We start from the raw sequence: 20,311 nt of genomic DNA on the forward strand, positions 1-20,311 counted from the left end.
GTGGGTTGGGCCTCTGCCTTGGGCTCAGGTCATGGTCTCAGGGTCCTGGGATCGAGTCCCGCATTGGACTCTCTGCACAGCGGGGAACCTGCTTCCCCCTCTCTCTCTCTGCCTGCCTCTTTGCCTACTTGTGATCTCTCTCTGTCAAATAAATAAATAAAAATCTTTAAAAAAAAAAGACAGACAAGAGAAGGCATGGTATGTTTTATTAGCTCCACAGAGAAGATCTAGATGGATCCTAGCTCTATTATTTATTTACAGTAACAATACTAACAGGGCAGTCATGACCACAGTAAGTTCTACGTAGCCAGTGCACAAACATCCGTGCAATTGAAACGACTCATTTATGTGATAGAGCCTATCACTTGAACACACTTATCAGGATTTCTTGACTTTTGTGTACATGAAGTTGAAATTTTTTTGCTGCTACCACCACGATAAATATATTACATCCCTTCGAAAGCAAATTCCTCTCTACTCCGTCCCCAGCCTCTCAACTAGGGACCATCCAGTCCCACATTTTCAATTATTCACAGGATTTAAAAACAAAACAAAACAAAACACATGTCTTGTCATCACCTCACATTGTAAGTATCTAACAAGTTGAACTTCTTGGTTTACTCACCCCATTTTGGCTCTTGCTTACTCACCTACTCATTTCCCTGACTATTGGACTGAAAGCCAATTCTCATTTGTTTGGCCGGCTAGTTGGAGCCAGATTGGAGGACTGGGATAGATCATACTGACTTGTAGTTGTAGGCATTAAAGGACTGACTACCTTAAGAAGTTCCGGAAACAGCCTGACCTGATCTCCCTCTCTCATCTAGCACGGGGGTGGGGGGGCAAATTTGATTTCTTCCACTCCTAAATGTAACTTATGCAAGGTCTTCTGTACAATGATGTAGTTCTCCAAGGCAAAGATATTATGGTCTTGGGCTTTCTTTTTCTTTCTGTCCTCTTTTGGGAGTGACCTTAATCCATTTATGAGTAATTAACTTACTAGTCAATGAGAAGAACATGCTAATGACTGTCCTGATTTCTATTTTTATGGCCAGACCTGTCTTGAAAAGGATAGTATAGACCGTAAACCAAATGCAGGTCCTATTATTAGCATATCAAGAATATACCGAATCTGGTTTGTCATACATTCCAATTGATCGGGGCCCAGGAGGGATGCTGGCCCCTTTTCTTATTCCCTTAGCAACTTTGCCTCTGATTTCTCTCATTCGTGCCCCCTTTAGTGAATGTACATCCTCATACCTTGTGCTTGTCTGAGAAATACCTTCCCCCTTTGACCTATCCTTATCCCCTCAACCCCCGACTCACTGTCATGGCTTTGATTTCTCTTTTAGGCACTTTTGCTGTCTAGTCTCAAAGCTCCTCCTTTTCTGTGAGGTGTATCCATGATTTTGTCCTAATTCTCCTCTGTTTTGCTCGCTCTTGGGGTGTTGGAGCCTGCAGGTCTGGTAGAGACAGAAGGGGAATTTTTTAAAAAAGGCCTTCATGGTGATCTGAGCTCATGGTAAGATATCTAAAAACAAAACAAAACAAAACAAAACAAAAACCTTTCACACTTCCCAAATGAACAATTCCATAGGCATTTCCTATGTGATGTTTTGCTAAAAGTACATCACCCCGGTCATCCAGCAGGATGACCCCAGGAGGAGGAAGGAGTAGGGGAGAAAAAGCCATCCTGTTCCATTGTTGAAGGGGGCAGTTGAGGCTGCTAAACAAGCACAGGTTTACAAGCACACGTGCACATACACACACACAACCTTTATCTCTGACATTTTACCAAATTAATAGAGGCGTATCTTACAAAAAGGGCTTTTTGCCTATAGCATTCTCAGAAAGCATTGGACAAGCAAGCAAAGCGAAACAAACAAGTAGAAACAGTGTAACAAGGAGTATGCGCCAGGCTCCTTTCTAGATATTTCTAAGAGGAACAGTTCTGGGACTTGACAGCTTTTCAGCAGCCCTGGAATGAATGGCAACATAAAAAGTGATAATTCCAAAGTTCATAAGAGTGGAGACAGCTGAAAAATCAGTGTAACTTGAGTGGAACTCTTTAATAGTCTCCCATGTGCCTGTGGCACTGTCCTTAGTTAAACTCTCAAACTAGCCCACTTGCATCCCTTTTGTGATGAAAATAGACTGTATTGTTACCAGTTCAGCATCTCTCCCCCCAAATCTAATCCTGAAAATCCACAGCAACTCAAACCATAGTCAGAAACTAGAATTTAAGAAATGACCGTACACCTGCTTTGTAATAGGTCGCCTTTGTCTGATCTACCTCTAGAAACAGAAAAAATGCTCATTAGAAGAACACACTGGTCTTTGTGGTCCAGCAACTAAGAAGGCACTGGCTATCTGTCCCCTTTGTCATCCTCAGTTGGAAAAGGCTTACATTCCTATACTCTGAGGTGGTATAATAATTTAGCGATTATGTATTATTTGGAAAGTGTCCATTTAATTAACTTCTAGATATTTGGAATTCTTTTTTTTTTAAAGATTTTATTTATTTATTTGACAGACAGAGATCACAAGTAGGCAGAGAAGCAGGCAGAGAGAGAGGAGGAAGCAGGCTCCCTGCTGAGCAGAGAGCCCGATTTGGGGCTCGATCCCAGGACCCTGGGATCATGACCTGAGCCGAAGGCAGAGGCCTTAACCCACTGAGCCACCCAGGCGCCCCGATATTTGGAATCCTTGGTGTTAAGAACTCCCAGCTAACAAACATCTCATGACCCCAGCTTTTCATCAAGTTATCCAGAGCTGATCTTGAAATCTAACGATGGATTGGGAAGACTTATTGGAGGAAATTTCTATTTTCTACGACCTTTTTAAATCTCTCTGTCATCGTACCTTAGTTTTAGGCTCTCCCTTCCTCACCCATTTTTTTTTTTTTAAGATTTTATTTATTTATTTGACAAAGAGAGAGAGACAGCAAGAGAGGGACCACAAGCAGAGGGAGTGGGTGAAGGAGAAGCAGGCCTCCTGCTGAGTGGGAGCCCAATGCAGGCCTCAATCCCAGAACCCTGGGATCATGACCCAAGCTGAAGGCAGATGTTTAATGACTGAGCCACCCAGGCGCCCCACCCATGTTTTTAAAATGATCTAATTATAAATGTCCTTAAGTAAATTCCTACAGATAGACACACATCCTAATCATGTGAAAACACTGTATGAAGTATAGCAACTAAGCAACAATAGGTAACACCCCCCTTTTTTATTTTTTGTTGTTGCCAGTTGCTCAAAGAAAGTTCCTTCTCTATTTCCTTATTTCTCTTTATCATTTTACCCCCTGGAACAAAATAGATCATAACCTTGGCTGAGAAATGCAAAAGCAGTACCAGATATACATTTATGAGAAAGAAAAGGAAAGTCATTGTCTTAAAGTAATGATACTACATATAATGGGTAGTGTCATCAATTTGTATAATCTTTTTTTCTTTTTAGAGAGAGAGAGGGTGCTTGCACGTGCAGAGCAAAGAGGAACAGAAGGGGAGGGAGAGAGAAAATTTTAAGAAGGCTCCCCGCAGAGCCCAACACGGGGCTTGATCTCATGACTCTGAGATCATGACTAGAGCCGAAATCAGGAGTTGAATGCTTAACTGACTGAGTTGCCCAGGAGCCCTTCAATTTGTATAATCTTAAAAGAAACTAGAAGTCAATCTTTTTTTTTTAAGAAAATATTTCTTGTTTTAGTAGATAATCTTAAATACATTTTTTTCTAATATCCTTAAATATATTTTTCTGGTTAAGTGTTCACATAGACTGAAAGCAAGCCTGTTAAATTGGCTAAACAAGGATATGTGTAGACAATGAGGGAAATGCATGTAATCAGAGAGCTAGGATCCCTCAGAACCACAACCTAGGTCCGGGTTAGGAATTTTTGGTACCTGGGGCACCTGGCTGGCTCAGTCAGGGCAACATGCAACTCTTGGTCTTGGGGTTGTGAGTTCAAGCCCCGCACTGGGTGTAGAGTTTACTCAAAAATTTAAAAATAATCATTAAGAATTTTATAAAAAGATTTTTAGATACCTGAAGTCATTTGCTTATTCCTATTTCCTGCATTTATTTATTCCTGCATTTATTAAACATTTATGGGGCACATATTATGTCTCCTGGGAAGTCAGTCTTAAGACACCTTACAATGGTAGGGCTGGGGTATATGGGGTATATGGGTAGAGTGGGGAATATGGGTAAATTTGCTCGGGGTCCAACTGGGGAGAATCTCAAGTACTTGGCTAAACAGTCTGGGCTCTTTCCCAGTAGCAAGGGGGATTCATTAAAGTTGTCTTGGGCATGAGAGAGATAAGGAAAGCAATTTTTTATTAAGATGAATTTGGCATGATTGTCCCTTAATGAAGTTTAATGAGGAAAGAGAAAAGTGTGAAGGTGAGTTAAGAAGCAACTGGACCGGTTCAAGTTTTAAGGTAGAGGGTCTGAACGAATGGACCTGTGGTAGACACAGGAAGGAAGGTGGACACAAGATACTGCATGGGAAGAATCAGTTGACCTTGCTGACCCAGTTAGAGGTGGGAATTGTCAGGAGCGGGGAACCCCAAGTGACTCTCGGTTTCCAGTGTGTAGTTGCCTGGGATAAAAATAATGCCAGTGTCATTGACAGTGGGAATGATGCTGATTTTAGTTTGAGGTGTGTGGAGTCTGAGACTCTAATAAGATGCAGAAGTGGAAAGGTCTAGGACATGGCCAGGAATTTAGGACTAGAACTTGGTAATCAAATCTCTGTATAGAAATTTGAGAGTTCTCCCATTGGGGTTGGAACTATAATTGATTTGAATCAGGAAAATGAATTTTAAACCCTCCCATTGGTAGGCCTTCTCTAAGAGTATCCCAGAGTGAGAAGGCAGAGAAGAAGGAGGACAACCAAGATAATGTAGACTAGTAAGGGCCAAGGGAAGAGGAGATTTCAAAAAGGAAGTTAAAGAAATGAAGACTGAGTAGATCCTGAGGGATTGGACCTATAGGAAGTAGTTAATGCTCTTCACATGCTTGAGGCACCATTAAATAGTGGGTAGATACTGAAAATTATTTTCCATAGTTCAGTTCAACAAATATGTGTCAGCTATCACAGATGTTTCCCCCTTTTCTTTCTCAGATTGAGTAAGGCTTCACAAAGGTCAGTTCTATTAAAATAGGTTTCTTTTTTTTTTTTTTTCAAAGATTTTATTTATTTATTTGACAGACAGAGATCATTAGGCAGAGAGGCAGGCAGAGAGAGAGGAGGAAGAAGGCTCCCTGCTGAGGAAAGAGCCCGATGCGGGGCTCGATCCCAGGACCATGGGATCATGACCTGAGCCAAAGGCAGAGGCTTTAACCCACTGAGCCACCCAGGTGCCCCTAAAACTGGTTTCTTTAAATGATAAGGGAGTTCAACGACATCTGGGACCAGGTTGATTCCTAAGGAGCTAAAGAGGGACTATGATTTTCTCTGACACAAAATTCTGGTCTATAGTAGAATATTGGAAAATGGGAGTAATTTCATGGAGTTACTTCACCATCTTGAGAAATCTTGTTGAACCATATTATGCCAGTCCCAGCCTGGTCCCGATCACATTCTACCAACAGAATATGATACTATTTAAACATTGCTTGGTTGAGGGGTAGGCTTGCCATTTAGGTTATATATATATATATATATATATATATATATATATATATATATATATGAAGACTGCTTTTGGGACTGAAATCTTTGAAATTTTGCTAGATATAGAGAGATTTTATTTGGCTTAAGTTCCATTTCTACTTAAAATAGTCCTGTAGTAGCTGTAAAGAGGATAAGCTTCTAGTAGCTGATGTTTGTGTGGAACATATAGTTTGTTTTCAAAAAGACATTGGCTTTTAAAATATTTGCTAGTTTCACCTCTAGGTTTTAGTTATTTGTGGCTCAGCTGCTGTAAGTGTGATCTTTTCACTTCTCCAAACTGAAGTCTGCTGATCTTATGCTCTGGGGCTCTGTCCTGAACTGGAGGTACTTCTAGAAGAGGTTACCAGTTGCAAAAGTGGACTGTTTGGGCAGAAGAGAAGGAAAGCTATCTAGAGATAGCTTCTTCCCTCTGTACCCTAGGAGGATTTAACTTTTGGAATTTTATTACAGAAGCTGAAAAGACAATCCACCAAGTACAAGGCAGACAAAACTTATCCCACCACTGTGGCTGAGATGCCCACGAATATCAAGAAAAACAGATATAAAGATATCTTGCCCTGTAAGTTTTGTTTCTCCCTATAAAAAGCATCTGCTATTCACAGTGCTAGGTCCTGACTTACAGTAAGCCCTCTGACTAAGCCCTTTTAGTTATCCTGGCTCTGTCTTTTGTATTATAGATGATCACAGCCGAGTAGAGCTGTCCCTGATAACCTCAGATGAAGATTCTGACTACATCAATGCCAACTTCATTAAGGTACACCCTGCATTCTATAGTTCTCTAATACCTAAACAAGGGGTTGAGGTACTAGACCATATTTCTCTAGGTACCTAAAAAAAAAGGTGGAGAGGATACTTGACAAGAAGAAGAAGATACTATTTGTAGTCATCCTATATAATTTCTGTTCCCCTTTAGGGAGTTTATGGACCCAAGGGTTATATTGCCACCCAGGGACCCTTGTCTACAACTCTCCTGGACTTCTGGAGGATGGTCTGGGAATACAGCATCCTGGTAAGGACAGAGTTGCTTCTGTTACTCTCTTCCGTAGTTGTTAAGGATGGAGGGGGCAGGGTGTCAGGATATGGGACTAAGCTTTCCTCTGCATTAGAATCGGTGCCTTTTGGGGCCAAGTCGCTAGAATTTCAGGGTTCAGGCACATTTTTGTTAAAATCACAATGTCACCTGTATTCAAGGAAATGAAAGTTCATATCTTGACAGGTTCATTTGTTAATAAGAATTTACTGATTTGAATAGGAAAAAGGGAAGTAAGGACAGAAAGAAGGGCAGGAGCGACATTTTATCATTTACCAAGATTTCTTTTGGGGGGTTAAAAAACAAAACAGAAAAAAATGATAATCCTGGAACCCATGTGTTAACTGCTCTTTCTAACCACATCAATGCTCTATCAATTTCATCCCCCCAGGTCATTGTTATGGCATGCATGGAGTTTGAGATGGGGAAGGTGAGTCGCTTTCTGGTGGACCTAAAGATAAAGGAAAGAGAAGGGGGAAAGTTGGTCGCAGAACTTTCCTTAATTGTGCCTACTTAAAAATTATCCTCATCTTATTAACTGTCAGTTTGAGAACACCAAGTGACTCCCTTTACACACCTAAGAACTCCTTTTGTCCACTTTCCCAGTAGACTCTGTATTTTAAAGTAAAGATATGCTTTTTTTTTTAAAGATTTTATTTATTTATTTGACAGAGAAAGAGAGATCACAAGTAGGCAGAGAGGCAGCCAGAGAGTGGGGGGGAAGCAGGCTCCCCACTGAACAGAGAGCCTTATGCGGGGCTCGATCCCAGGACCCTGACATCATGACCTGAGCTGAAGGCAGAAGCTTAACCCACTGAGCCACCCAGGCACCCCAAGATAAGATATGCTTTTTTAAAGTAACCATTTTCCCACTTTTATTAATAAATCAGGCACCTTTAACTGGAGGTCAGCCCTTCTAACCCCATGTTGTCTAACGTGGCACCCACTGGCCACATGTGACTATCGAGCCCTTGAAACATGGCTAGTTTCAGGGAACTCAATTTTATTTCCTTTTATTTTAGTGAGTTTAAGTTTAAAAACTCGGTTTTCTAATTCAGTGTCTGGAACAACTTGGGTATGTGAATCTTTTTCAACCATATACTTGATGAGCTCTAAATGGAAATAAAATGTTTCTGATGGTAATTTAAGATACTGATATGTACTGTCAATATAAAATACACACTGGCTTTGAAGACCGAGACAAATGTCAAATATTGAATATCTGTTTTCTATTGATTACATGTTTTTTTAATATACTGGCTAAGATGGATTATTAAAATTAATCTCATATTTTTTTCATTTTTGAATGTGGCTATTAGAAAACTTAAAACTGGGGCGCCTGGGTGGCTCAGTGGGTTAAAGCCTCTGCCTTCGGCTTGGGTCATGATCCCAGGGTCCTGGGATTGAGCCCTGCATCGGGCTCTCTGCTCAGCAGGGAGCCTGCTTCCACCTCTCTCTCTCTCTGCCTACTTGTGATCTCTGCCTGTCAAATAAATAATAAATAAAAATCTAAAAAAAAAAAAAAGTGGAAATACATGAAGGATAAAACAAAAAAGTTAAAAAAAAAAAAGAAAACTTAAAACTGCCTGGGTAGCTCACATTATGTTTCTATTGAATAACACTCTTCTTACCTCCTATTGATATTCATAATTCCAGTTAAAACCAAGCTTTCAGGGGTGCCTGGGTGGCTCAGTTGGTTAACCATCTGCCTTTGGCTCAGGTCACGATCTCAGGGTTCCGGAATCAAGCCCCTGCAGAGTTCAGTCGGGCTTCCTGCTTACTGGGGAGTCTGTTTGTCCCTCTCCCTCTGCCCCTCCCCATTCCCTCCTTGTACCCTCTCTCAAATAAATAAAATCTTTAACAAAAAAAGAAGCTTTCACTTGGCTTGTACAGCTTTGCTTTAGTAGACATGATCTCTGTTAATCCCTTTGAAATACAGTAGTCCCCCTTATTCATGTGGGATATACTCCAAGACGCCTGGAGTGGATGCCTGACACGAGGATAATTCCAAACTCTATATACACTATGTTTTTTTCTATGCATACATGCATATGGTAAAGTTTAATTTGTGAATAGGCACAGTAGGAGTTAACAACAATACTAAAATAGAACAATTATAACAATATACTAGAAGTTAGGTGAATGTGATCTCTTTCTTCCTCAAAATATCTTATTGTACTGTACTCACCCTTCTGATGATGATGATGTAAGATGATCAGATGTCTACATGATGAGATGAAGTGAGGGGAATGACGTAAGTGTTGCAACATAGGGTTAGGCTACTACTGATATTCCAACAATACATCCTGGACTATATATAGGTAACTGAAAGACCACGGTTGACCATGGGTAACTAAAACCATGGAAAATAAAACTGTGGGTAAGGTGGGACTACTGTACTGAAAAGGCCAGATCCCTATTTCTACTTCTTCAGACTTCTAGGAAGTCTGAAATTGATATATCCTTTAGTGTTTTTCCCATCCTTGGAGATTCCAGACCATGATGTTGGGGATAGTCCTAACCTAAGTTAAAGGACACAGAGCTGAATTTGTGAACTTGCTTCTGAATGAGGAAGTGGATTTTGTTACCCAGAAAAGACTAGAATATCTGGAGGGGAGTCATGACATTTTGCTTTGTGCAACAGAAAAAGTGTGAGCGCTACTGGACTGAGCCAGGAGAGCTACCGCGGCAAGTTGGCCCTTTCTCCATATCCTGTGTGAGTATGATGCCTGTTTCCATTATGGCTGAGCAGATGCTCCCGAGTCTACTTTATAGAGACTAGTTTTTGAACACTAATCTTTGAAATAACTAATATTTGAATTTACTTCTTAGGAAGCTGAAAATAGAAAATCCGATTACATAATCAGGACTCTAAAAGCCAAGTTCAATAGCGTAAGTATAAACCTTGAGTGGTAACCTCAAGAGCCCACGGCAGCAAATACATACGTATGTGACTCGGGCTGACATGACAGTAGGAGTGGTGGGGCCCTTGAGGTTCTCGATAAATCTTCACATGCAAAAGAGACCTTTGATGTAATCCCTACTCCCCAATCTATTACACACCATGGCACGCCTATAAAATGATAATATTTGTAGGATGAATAGAGGCTATGCTGTGAATAGAGGCTGGGAACCACCTTGAGAGCTCATGTTGCCCAGTCTCTCTATGACAAAGGGGTTTGCTATATCAGCATGACTGTGACCCACTTGAACCGGTGAAGCACACTAGTTGGGAAGCTCCAGTTTGGACTATCTTAATATCTACCTCCTCTTGTGAGTGGGGCGGATAGAGACAGACCAATAGTCAGTTACCTGAAATCACTTTTAATTGTTCTCAGAAGGCACATGGGCCCTAGAGGCCTGTAGAGAAGAAAACAGCATAAATCGCCAACAGGACAGAGATGCTACTTAGGAAGTCAGAATAATCTTGTGGTAGAATGAGGTGGGGTCCTGACACTGAACTCGCTTTTTATTCTGGCTACTTCTTTTTTATAGGAAACTCGAACTATCTACCAGTTTCATTACAAGAATTGGCCAGACCATGATGTGCCTTCATCCATAGACCCTATTCTTGAGCTCATCTGGGATGTACGTTCTTACCAAGAGGATGTCAGTGTTCCCATATGCATTCACTGCAGGTAAGATGCTGGTCTATGAACCTTCCACCCAAACAAACTAAATGTCACAGTGTGGCCAGGACTCCTGCTGTACCTGAAGGAAGACAGACTCTGTTGGAATTCAAGGTGGTACAAGCATGTAGGATGTAGGCTCCTGATCCTAGTCTCACTTTTTCCAGTTGATGAGAAAGGAACAAAGCTTAGAAATAAGAGTGATTGAAAGGGCAAGGTCCATAGCAAAACCAAATCATAATAAATTCAACCTGAGCATTAAATTAATATTTTCTGACAAGTTACTTGGGAACAGTGCAGATCTAGAGACTCTTGTTAAGAGAAGTCACCTAGGATCTGTCCTGAGGTTCATGCGGGCATATGGCAACTGACAAACATGCTCTGGGAAAAAGGGGGTGTTTTGGAACATTTCATTGCCTCTAGGTTTCTTCTTCCCCAATCTGCTGGTGACATTTCCCAGCTACTGTCAATGACCCACCCTCTGCAACTGTATGTGCTCCTGTGATGTTTCATTTCAGTGCCGGCTGTGGAAGGACTGGTGTTATCTGTGCTATTGATTATACCTGGATGTTGCTAAAAGATGGGGTGAGTTTCTCTCCGCAGGCACTTCCTGTCTACTTAACCTGCTACTTTCAGACCTAGGAATTGTTTGGTTCTTCCAAACATCTATCTCCATGACTCATCTTTTCTAGAATATTCACTGTAGACCCACTTTGTCAGATGCTTAAATTAGGCCCTAGGTTGGTGGTTCTCAAAGTTAGTTCCCAGGCAAGCAGCATTGGCATCACCTGAGAACTTGTTAGAAATGCAAAACCTTGGGCGGGGCCCTGGATGGATTGAAGCAGAAACTATGGAGGTAGGGGGAGGAAGGGGGAAACCAGCAAGCTCTCCTGGTGCTTCTAAGGCATGTTGTAGTTAGAATCACTGCCCTAAATTCCCTTTCTTTATCCAAACTACTTTAGTGGATGGACTCTATCTATCACAAATTTTGTGTTCTAATCTCTAAGTCATTTTTAAAAGTCTAATAGGAAGTGGGAACTTTTGAAACACGGGCTTGAAATCTATCTGCCAATTTCTTTTATTTCATAAAATTCTCATGCTTCCTCATCTGAACCTTCTCCCTCATTATATTATTAACTTCAGACATTTGATCACCCCATGCGAAAGTTTCTTCAATGCCCGAGAGTTTCTTCAATCTTTTCTGGGGAAAATACCAGGCTCTAAATCATGACGCAAGTGATGAGAAACCTCATTCATTTTAAAAATGCATTCTTTTTTGGATATTATCTTCTGTTAGGAGAGCAGATATCATGGGAGTGACAAGACCAGTCTTGTCAATAATAGTAATAATTTATTAAATATTAAGTAATATTAAATTTTAAATAAATAAGATAATAATTTATTAACAAAGCAGAGGAACAAAGGAGTAAGATTTTTTTCCTCTTTTATTTGATAGATACTTCCAGAGAACTTCAGTGTTTTTAGTTTGATCCAGGAAATGCGAACACAAAGACCTTCATTTGTTCAAACTCAGGTATGCAACTATGGTGAATGGATCATAACATGTGTCTCAGTCTTGCTATATCTCTCTGTTCAATAGTAAGGCAACCCAAAACAGCTGACTGCCTAGCTATACTACTAATTTCCTCTTAGGAGCACTAGCCCATTTGCATTTCCTCGAACTCTGAATAGATAATTTTTTTCCTTGTATCCCTTGCCTTGGGTCAAATTCCTCTCATTCCTTGTATTTTACTGTCTATGTAGAAAATATTAAGAAACTATTGTAATATTTGTTATAAAGGATGTTGAAAAAATTTCACAAGCTGTTTGATTTATTAGAAAGAGTTAGGTTAACTTGAAGTTTTGTAGCAGCAATTCACTTCTGAAACTGTAGAAAAATCAGAGATTTGTTATTTCTTTTTCTTTAAAGATTTATTTATTTATTTATTTGACAGACAGAGATCACAAGTAGGCAGAGAGGCAGGCAGAGAGGGGGGCGGGGAGGCAGGCTCCCTGCTGAGCAGAGAGCCAGGAGTGGGGTTGGATCCCAGGACCCTGGGATCATGACCTGAGCCGAAGGTAGAGGCTTTAACCCACTGAGCCACCCTGGCGCCCCAGAGATTTGTTATTTTTGCTTCAGGAAGTGGTAACAGAATCCTGAGAGTGCAGTCAGTCTGCATACTCATTTTTTGACTTGAAGAAAATTAAAAATAAAAGCAACCATACTCCTGTCACCTAGAGATAGCCACAATTACTATTGTTTTGTAGTCTCTCCTGATCCTTACTGTACGCATACTTAAAAAACCATGATTATAACCATACTATAATAAGGTTACATATCTATCACAACATTTTCATCTACCCCAAAGTGCTCACCCTCGTTCACTCTGTTAGGAATGCTCTTCTCCTGCTTTGTTCTTTCCTCTCCTGCTCAAGTTCCACCTCCTAGATGAAACACTTCAGGACAGAACTCTCACTCTCTACAATATTAATTTCACCCAGATTTCTACACCAATAATTTTACCCACATTTCCAAAAAAATGGTCTCCATCTTTAAGAAGGAGTTTAGCTTTCACCCATTTATTCATTCACCAAGCATTTGTTGATAGAAGTAACAGACGTTTTTACATAATTTGTTAGAACTACTTTCTACTGCTTAAGTGGTAAGACCCTGAAGTGTTAAAAGCACTTACAAATGAACTTGCACATAGAATTGGAGGTAAAATAACTGACAGTGGCAGTTTAGATATTTTCATCTGACATTTGTGAATTGAGGGGAAAAAATGAAGAGCTATTGTAATATAAGCCTTCTGTTTGGCCCACGTAGGTTTTCCACTAATAGCTAGTGGAAAAAAAAAATTTTTTCATGCGTCGACTGTAGGTGTTTTCTATATTCAACCTGAAGGAAAAAGTTTCTGTGAAGTAAAAGCGTTGGCTGGATTACTGCCACCAGACTTAAAAGCAGGTCGATCCATATAAATGTCTAAAGACCCCAGGAAGTATGCAACCTAGTTATCTAATATTACATTGTAGTATGAATCTACAATACTACAGAGAGTATGGCTCTCTGTAGTATGAATCAATTAATAAACGCTACTTCATTTCAGAGAAAGTCCATTTCTGGCCTCCTTGTAAAGGTTGGAGACAGAGGAAACGATTTCTGTTTAGCTTTCATATGTTAATCAACATTATCAACAACTAGCTGAACAAATCCCTTACCAGTTGTCAGCTGCTTTTTCTGACACCACTTTCACCAGGAAATAGCACTGTAACCAGCTGATCACTTCCTGTCTGACTTTCCTTTTCTTAAAAAAAATGGGAGAGTGTACCAACAGATGTGTGGGTGATGCAGATTCTGTATGGTTCTCCTGCTAAAATTATAATTGGCAAAAGTTGTGCTTTATTTGTATTGTGTGAAGTGCCAGGGAAACCCCATTGAGGCTCTTTCAGATGAAAAGTAGCTCCAAAATCAAGTGCTAGAGCAGGTCTCATGGCAGAACCCCACCCCCACCTGCACGGACCCTTTAAGGGTGGCGGTGTCATTTCCCGACAGTGAAATCCTTTCACAGGCACAAATTTCCAGACTCTCTTGGGTGATCTACCTTTTTTTGGTGTCTTCGCTAGGAGAGCATGTCAGCAGCTTGATCTAGGTATATTAAACTAAGAGTCAGAAGACCCAGGTTCGAATCCAAGTCTGGAAATCATGGCTGAACAACCTTGTATGGAGCGTAAACAGGGATAATAGCCTACCTGCTTTAGAGATAAATTGTCAGGGTCAAGTGAAGAATATAATTGAAGCTCTGTATCTACCCATTGACCACAATCTACCTCCTTTTCCCAGAAAAGATGAAGGTGCCTGACCAAAAATGCATCCAGAATCAGATAAAACGTTTAAAATGTGAGCCAGGAAAACGAAATTGGAGGGATGATGGTGCGGGGGAAGATAAGTGAGAAAGTGGGGTCAGAATATAAAACATGCTGAAGGCCCTTGTATATTTAGAGGTAGAAGATCAAATATTTAGCTATTTCTAGTAGGCTGCAAGTGCTTTGCAATCCGAAATGGGCTTCACAAACGTAAGGGCATTTCAATGAAACTGTGGTTGATGGTCTTTTCAGGTCTGCTGTACTAGGGTTTGACTTATGTTCACACTCCTGAACTCTGGTTCTGTGGTTCACCAAGTTTCTTGTTTGTTTTCATTTATTTCGGTTTGTGATGCTCTTCAGGAACAGTATGAACTGGTCTACAAGGCTGTATTAGAACTATTTAAGAGACAGATGGATGTTATTAGGGATCAACACTCGGGAACAGAGGTAAACATTAAACTTGACATTTTGTCTTTTTTTTTCATGTTTTATTTTGGTCACGGGATCACAAATCAATTATAGGACTAATGATTTATTGCCAAAACTGAATTGGAGTGTCAGGGGCACATGGGGTTATACTGCAAATCTCCTGTGGAGAAGGACTGATTAATTGAAGTACTTCAACTCAGAAGATGAATCTTTTGGTTAACCTACTGTATACAATTTTCAGCTAAATTTAGAAACAATAGGAGTGAGTGACAGGGCAAGTGTCTATTCTGTTCCCAGGTCTAATAACTATGTGGTGAGATAAAAGTGAGAGTGATAGTTACAAAGTGAAATCATAGTTGAAAACTGATGTGATTTTTCAGGTTTCTTTAGCCTCGGTTTGATTGCATATCTCTCATCAAATTTTGGGAGTATTTTAGAATATGCAGAAGGATTTTTAGCTGAGGGTCTTCAGTATAAAAATGATTATGATTTAACCAAATTCCAATTAAGAAATATTGAGTATTCTAGGATATGCTATTTTGATCTCATCACAAAAATTGATAAATCAAATACTAACTGTGAAGTCACAAAGTATTAGGTTCTGAACAAACTTTAAGAAAATAAGATTACTGATTTACCTTTGAAGGGTGTGTTTTGTAACATATTCTTATTAATTTAATTTTTAATATCACATTTTGGATTCTTAATCTGAAAATATTCACTGAGGACCTTCTACCCAGTGTTAGGATACTGGGTAGTATCTATTAATACTACTAATTCTAATATTACCTAGGATTAGGAATACAAAATAATATAAGACATGATTCCGATTATAACTCTTGTCAGTCAAACGTTGAATCATGGGGAAGGAAAGCGAGAAAAACTGTTGAGGTTTGAAATGGACTAAGCAATCCTCATCAGTGTCAGCTTCAAGGGAAAACAATATGGTAGAAGGACATGGAAATAAGAGTATAGTTTTGTCAGAAATTGTTATGTATATCCTATTTATATATGTTTTATTAGCCAGTATTCCCATACCAAGGTTAAATGATAAAGGTGATTATGGACAACCAAATTTTAATGGGAAAGATTCTCATGTTTCACTACCAAGTGTGCTGCTGACTTGACTGGAGATATTTGTTTGTTCGTTTACATCTCTTAATCCCTATTATCTATTTTACCTCTTCCTCCACCTACCTCCCCTCTGGCAACCACCAGTTTGTTCTCTATAGTTAAGAGTCTGTTTTTTGCAGGGTGTCTGGATGGTTCAGTCAGTTATGTGTCCAACTCTTGATCTTAGCTCAGGTCTTGATCTCAAGGTTGTGAGTTCAAGCCCCATGTTGTGCTCCATGCTGAGGCTGGAGCCTACTTAAAAAAAAAAAAAAAAAAAAGAGTCTTTTGTTTGTTAATTTTGCTTTTCAGATTCCCCAAATGAGTGGGAGCATTTGGTATTTACCTTCCCTTATTTGACTTATTTTACTTAGCATATTACCCTCTAGGTCCATCCATGTTGTCACAAAATGGCAAGATTTCATTCGTTTTTCTGACTAATATTCCATTATATAAATATACCATCTTTATCCATCTAGGGATGGACGCTTGAGCTGCTTCCATAGTTTGATTATTGTAAATAATGCTACAATAAACATAGGGGTGCATATGTCTCTTGAAACTAGTGTTTTTGTATTTTTTGGGCAAATACACAGTAGTGTGATTACTGGATCAAATGGTAGTCTTTTTTTTTTTTTTAAAGATTTTATTTATTTATTTGACAGACAGAGATCACAAGTAGGCAGAGCAACAGGCAGAGAGAGAGGGGGGAAGCAGGCTCCCTGCTGAGCAGAGAGCCCGATGTGGGGCTCGATCCCAGGACCCTGGGATCATGACCTGAGCCGAAGGCAGAGGCTTAACCCACTGAGCCACCAGGCGCCCCTCAAATGGTAGTCTTATTTTTAATTTTTTAAGGAACCTCCATACTGTTTTCCATAGTGACTGCACCAATTTACATTCTCACCAACAGTGCACAAGGGTTCCTTTTTCTTTACTTCCTCTAACACTTGTTTCTTGTGCTTTTTATTTTAGCCATTCCGACAGGTGTAGAGTGATATCTCATTGTGGTTTTGATTTGCATTTCCCTGATGACTAGTGATGTTGAGCATCTTTTCATGTGCCTGTAGGCCATCTGCCTGTCTTCTTTAGAAAAATATTTATTCATGCCCTCTGCCCATTTTTTAATAAGTTTTTTTTCGTTTTGAGTTATACAAGTTCTTTATATATTTTGGATATTAACTCCTCATGGATATATCATTTACAAACATCTTCTTCCATTCATTAGGTTGTCTTTTTGTTTTCTTGATTATTTCCTTTGTTGTGCAGAAGTTTTTATTTTGATATAGTCTCCATAGTTTATTTTTGCTTTTGTTTCCTTTGCCTGAGGAGACATATCCATAAATATGTTGCTAAGGCCAATGTCCAAGAGATCACTATAAGAAATTACCTATGTTGGGACGCCTGGGTGGCTCAGTTGGTTAAGCGGCTGCCTTCAGCTCAGGTCATGATCCCAGGGTCCTGGGATCGAGTCCCACATTGGGCTCCTTGCTGGGCAGGGAACCTGCTTCTCCCTCTGCCTCTGCCTGCCTCTCTGTCTGCCTGTGCTCGCTCGCTCTCTCTCCCTCTGTCTCTGACAAATAAATAAATAAAGTCTTTAAAAAAAAAAAAGAAATTACCTATGTTTTCCTTTAGGAGTTTGATGGTTTTAGGTCTCACATTTAGGTCTTTAATCCATTTTGAGTTTATTTTTGTGTACAGTATAAGAGAGTGGTCAAGTTTAATTCTTTTGCATGTAGCGGTCCAGTTTTCTCAACACCATTTACTGAAAACACTGTCATTTCCACATTGTATATTCTTTTTAAAAAGTTATTTATTTATTTATTTAAGAGACAAAGTGAAAGAGAGTAAAAGAGAGGGCACAAGCAGGGGGAGAGGCAGAGAGAGAAGCAGACTCCCTGCTGAGCAGGGAGCCCGACTGCTCAGCAGTTCAATCCCAGATGCCAAGATCATGACCTGAGCCAAAGGCAGACACTCAAAAACTAAGCCGCCCAGGGCCCCATCCCATTGTATATTCTCACCCCTTTGTCATGGATTAATTGAGCATATAAATGTCGGTCTCTTTCTGGTCTCTTTATCTGTTCCATTGATCTATGTGTCTATATTTGTGTCAGTGCCATGCTGTTTTGATGACTTTAGCTTTGAAATATAGCTTGAAATCTGGGATTGTGATACATCTAGCTTTGTTTTCTTTCTCAAGATTGGACTTTGACTCTTTGAGGTCTTTTGTAGTTCTATAGAAAATTTAGGATTATTTGTTCTAGCTCTGTGAAAAATGTTCTTGGTATTTTAACATGGATTGCATTGAATCTGTAAATTGCTTTGGGTTATATGAACATTTTAAGAATATTAGTTCTTCTAATTCATGAGCATGGTATATCTTTCCATTCATTGTGTCATCTTCAATTTCTTTAATCAATGTCTTTCACCTTTTTGGTTAAATTTATTCCTAGGTATCTTATTCATTTTGGTGCAATTATAAATTGGACTACTGTTTTTCGATTGTTTAAAGAGAGTATTCACTGATTTCTATTTTATTAGGAAAATTTTAGAGGAAGAATGTTGAATTATGTCAATTGCATATTTTGCATTAAGGGAATGATCACATGGATTTCTCCTTTGATGTATTAATATAGTCACACCATTGGATTTATTAATGTCAAACTGTCCCTGTATTTTAGAATTAACCCTTCTTGAACAAAAAATATTCTTTTGATATATCGCTGGAGTATGTGGGCTGATATTTTATTTAGGTTTCAGGAAATGCCAATACTCAAATTTAGTCCAGTAGCAGTGTCATGGCTCCTGCTGGGTTGTTTGGAGTGGGCCCTCAGTAAGTAAATGGGAACATAAGAACACAGTTCAAACTCTCACAGAAAGAATTGGTTACAGTTAAATAAAGAGGACTTCTGTTTCTGAAAAAGATCAAGTAGACACACTTTTCCGTGTGTGGTTTTTTTGTTTTTTTTTCTGGTCGAACTAAGTGCAACCAGAAACTATACATATAATTGGCATTATATAATAAAACAACTATAAGAAGGCTCTGAGAGATAGAAAAAAGACAGGCCAGTGAAGGACTTTGAGACCCAAGGAAAGACATGACGCTAAGTTCCAGTTTTCTTTTGACTCATATATCCCAGACTTGAAACTGAACAAGTCAACAACCTGGAAATGCCAGTGATACAAACAAAAAAGCCCCAACAAAAACCTGCTCTGTCTAGCCAAAGGACCAAAAAAGGGGCAGTCCAGCAAGATAGAAAACTTTTAGATCATCATCACTCTACTTTAGTCAACACCACAGAAAATAGTGGTCCCCCAACCCACGCATGTCAGTAAAGACTGAGTGGGGTCCTAGATTCCCACCTTTCTAACACTGTATTAGAATTCTGGAGTGATGTCAGAGAAGGTCAGGTAAAGAGGTAGGATTTTCATCCTCAATGGCCTGAAATGAGGGTTTCCTGCAGTGTCATTGGGGACTGCATGGGGAACCTAAGCTTCTACTGGACACTAACATGGTACCCTAATTCCTCCCCACTGAAGTAGTGTCAGAAGAAGCCTAGTAGAGAATTAGGACTTCCACCATCATTGAGCAATGATAAGGCCTCTGCTTATCACAGTGTCAGTAGAGACCACATGGGGAGTGTCTTCCATGATGTCTCCCCTTGGTTGTCAACAAAGACTCAGCGAGGAAACTGGTGGAGTTAGAATATATTTGGCAGTAGCAAGGCAGGATTGAGGCAGCACCTTCCTTTTCCTCTGTAGAATGTAGTTAAAAATAAAAAAACCTAGCTAAAACAGAAGGTTTAACTAAGATCTAGAGCCTCATAACAATACAAAAATATCTAAGTTTCAATTGAAAATCACTCATCATACCAAGAACAGGAAGATCTCAAACCAAATGAATAAGACCATCAATAGAGGACAAGGTAAAGATGTTAGAATTATCTGACCAAGTTTTAAAAGTAGCCACAATAAAAATGCTTCAATGAGCAATTACAAACATGCTTTAAATTTTTTTTTTTTTTAAACTAAATGGCTGGGGTACCTGGGTGGCTCAGTGGGTTAAGCCTCTGCCCTCGGCTCAGGTCATGATCTCAGGGTCCTGGGATCGAGCCCACATAGGGCTCTCTGCTCAGTAGGGAGCCTGCTTCCCCCTCTCCCTCTGCCTGCTGCTCTGCCTACTTGTGATCTCCATGAAATAAATAAATAAAATCTTAAAAAAAAAGATTAAAAAATGGAAAGGCTCAGTAATAAATATAAAAAGATTCAGCAAAAAATCTAGAAGATATAAAAAAGAACCAAATGGCAATTTTAGAATTAAAAAACATAGTAACTGAAACAAAATAGCTTAGTAGATGAGCTCAACAGTAGAATTCAGGATACACACAGAAAAAAAGAACCAATAAGATAAAAGATAGAACAATAGGAATTACCCAATCTAAACATAAAAAATAAAATAGACTGGAAAAAAAGAACAAACAGAGTCTTAGGGAACCTAAGGGACTACAAGAAAATAACTAGCATTTGTGTCAGCAAAGTCCAAGAAGGAGAGGAGAAAAAAACACAGGGTTAAAAAGT

The 20,311-nt window shown here is 39.5% G+C and overlaps 1 protein-coding gene across 1 annotated transcript in view; it reads left to right on the top strand.

Moving 5' to 3' along the window:
- The window catches only part of PTPN22 (protein tyrosine phosphatase non-receptor type 22), a 57,447-nt gene that overhangs the window by 7,862 nt on the left and 29,274 nt on the right, over positions 1–20,311 (top strand). The window contains 10 exon segments of the mRNA XM_032881401.1: positions 6,125–6,233; positions 6,352–6,428; positions 6,588–6,683; positions 7,096–7,134; positions 9,349–9,420; positions 9,537–9,596; positions 10,200–10,342; positions 10,852–10,918; positions 11,790–11,867; positions 14,558–14,644. Coding sequence (XP_032737292.1) covers positions 6,125–6,233; positions 6,352–6,428; positions 6,588–6,683; positions 7,096–7,134; positions 9,349–9,420; positions 9,537–9,596; positions 10,200–10,342; positions 10,852–10,918; positions 11,790–11,867; positions 14,558–14,644 — 828 coding nt within the window.

Source organism: Lontra canadensis, unplaced genomic scaffold (assembly GCF_010015895.1).
Source record: "Lontra canadensis isolate GAN:19392208 unplaced genomic scaffold, GSC_riverotter_1.0 scaffold75, whole genome shotgun sequence".
NCBI lineage: Eukaryota > Metazoa > Chordata > Mammalia > Carnivora > Mustelidae > Lontra > Lontra canadensis.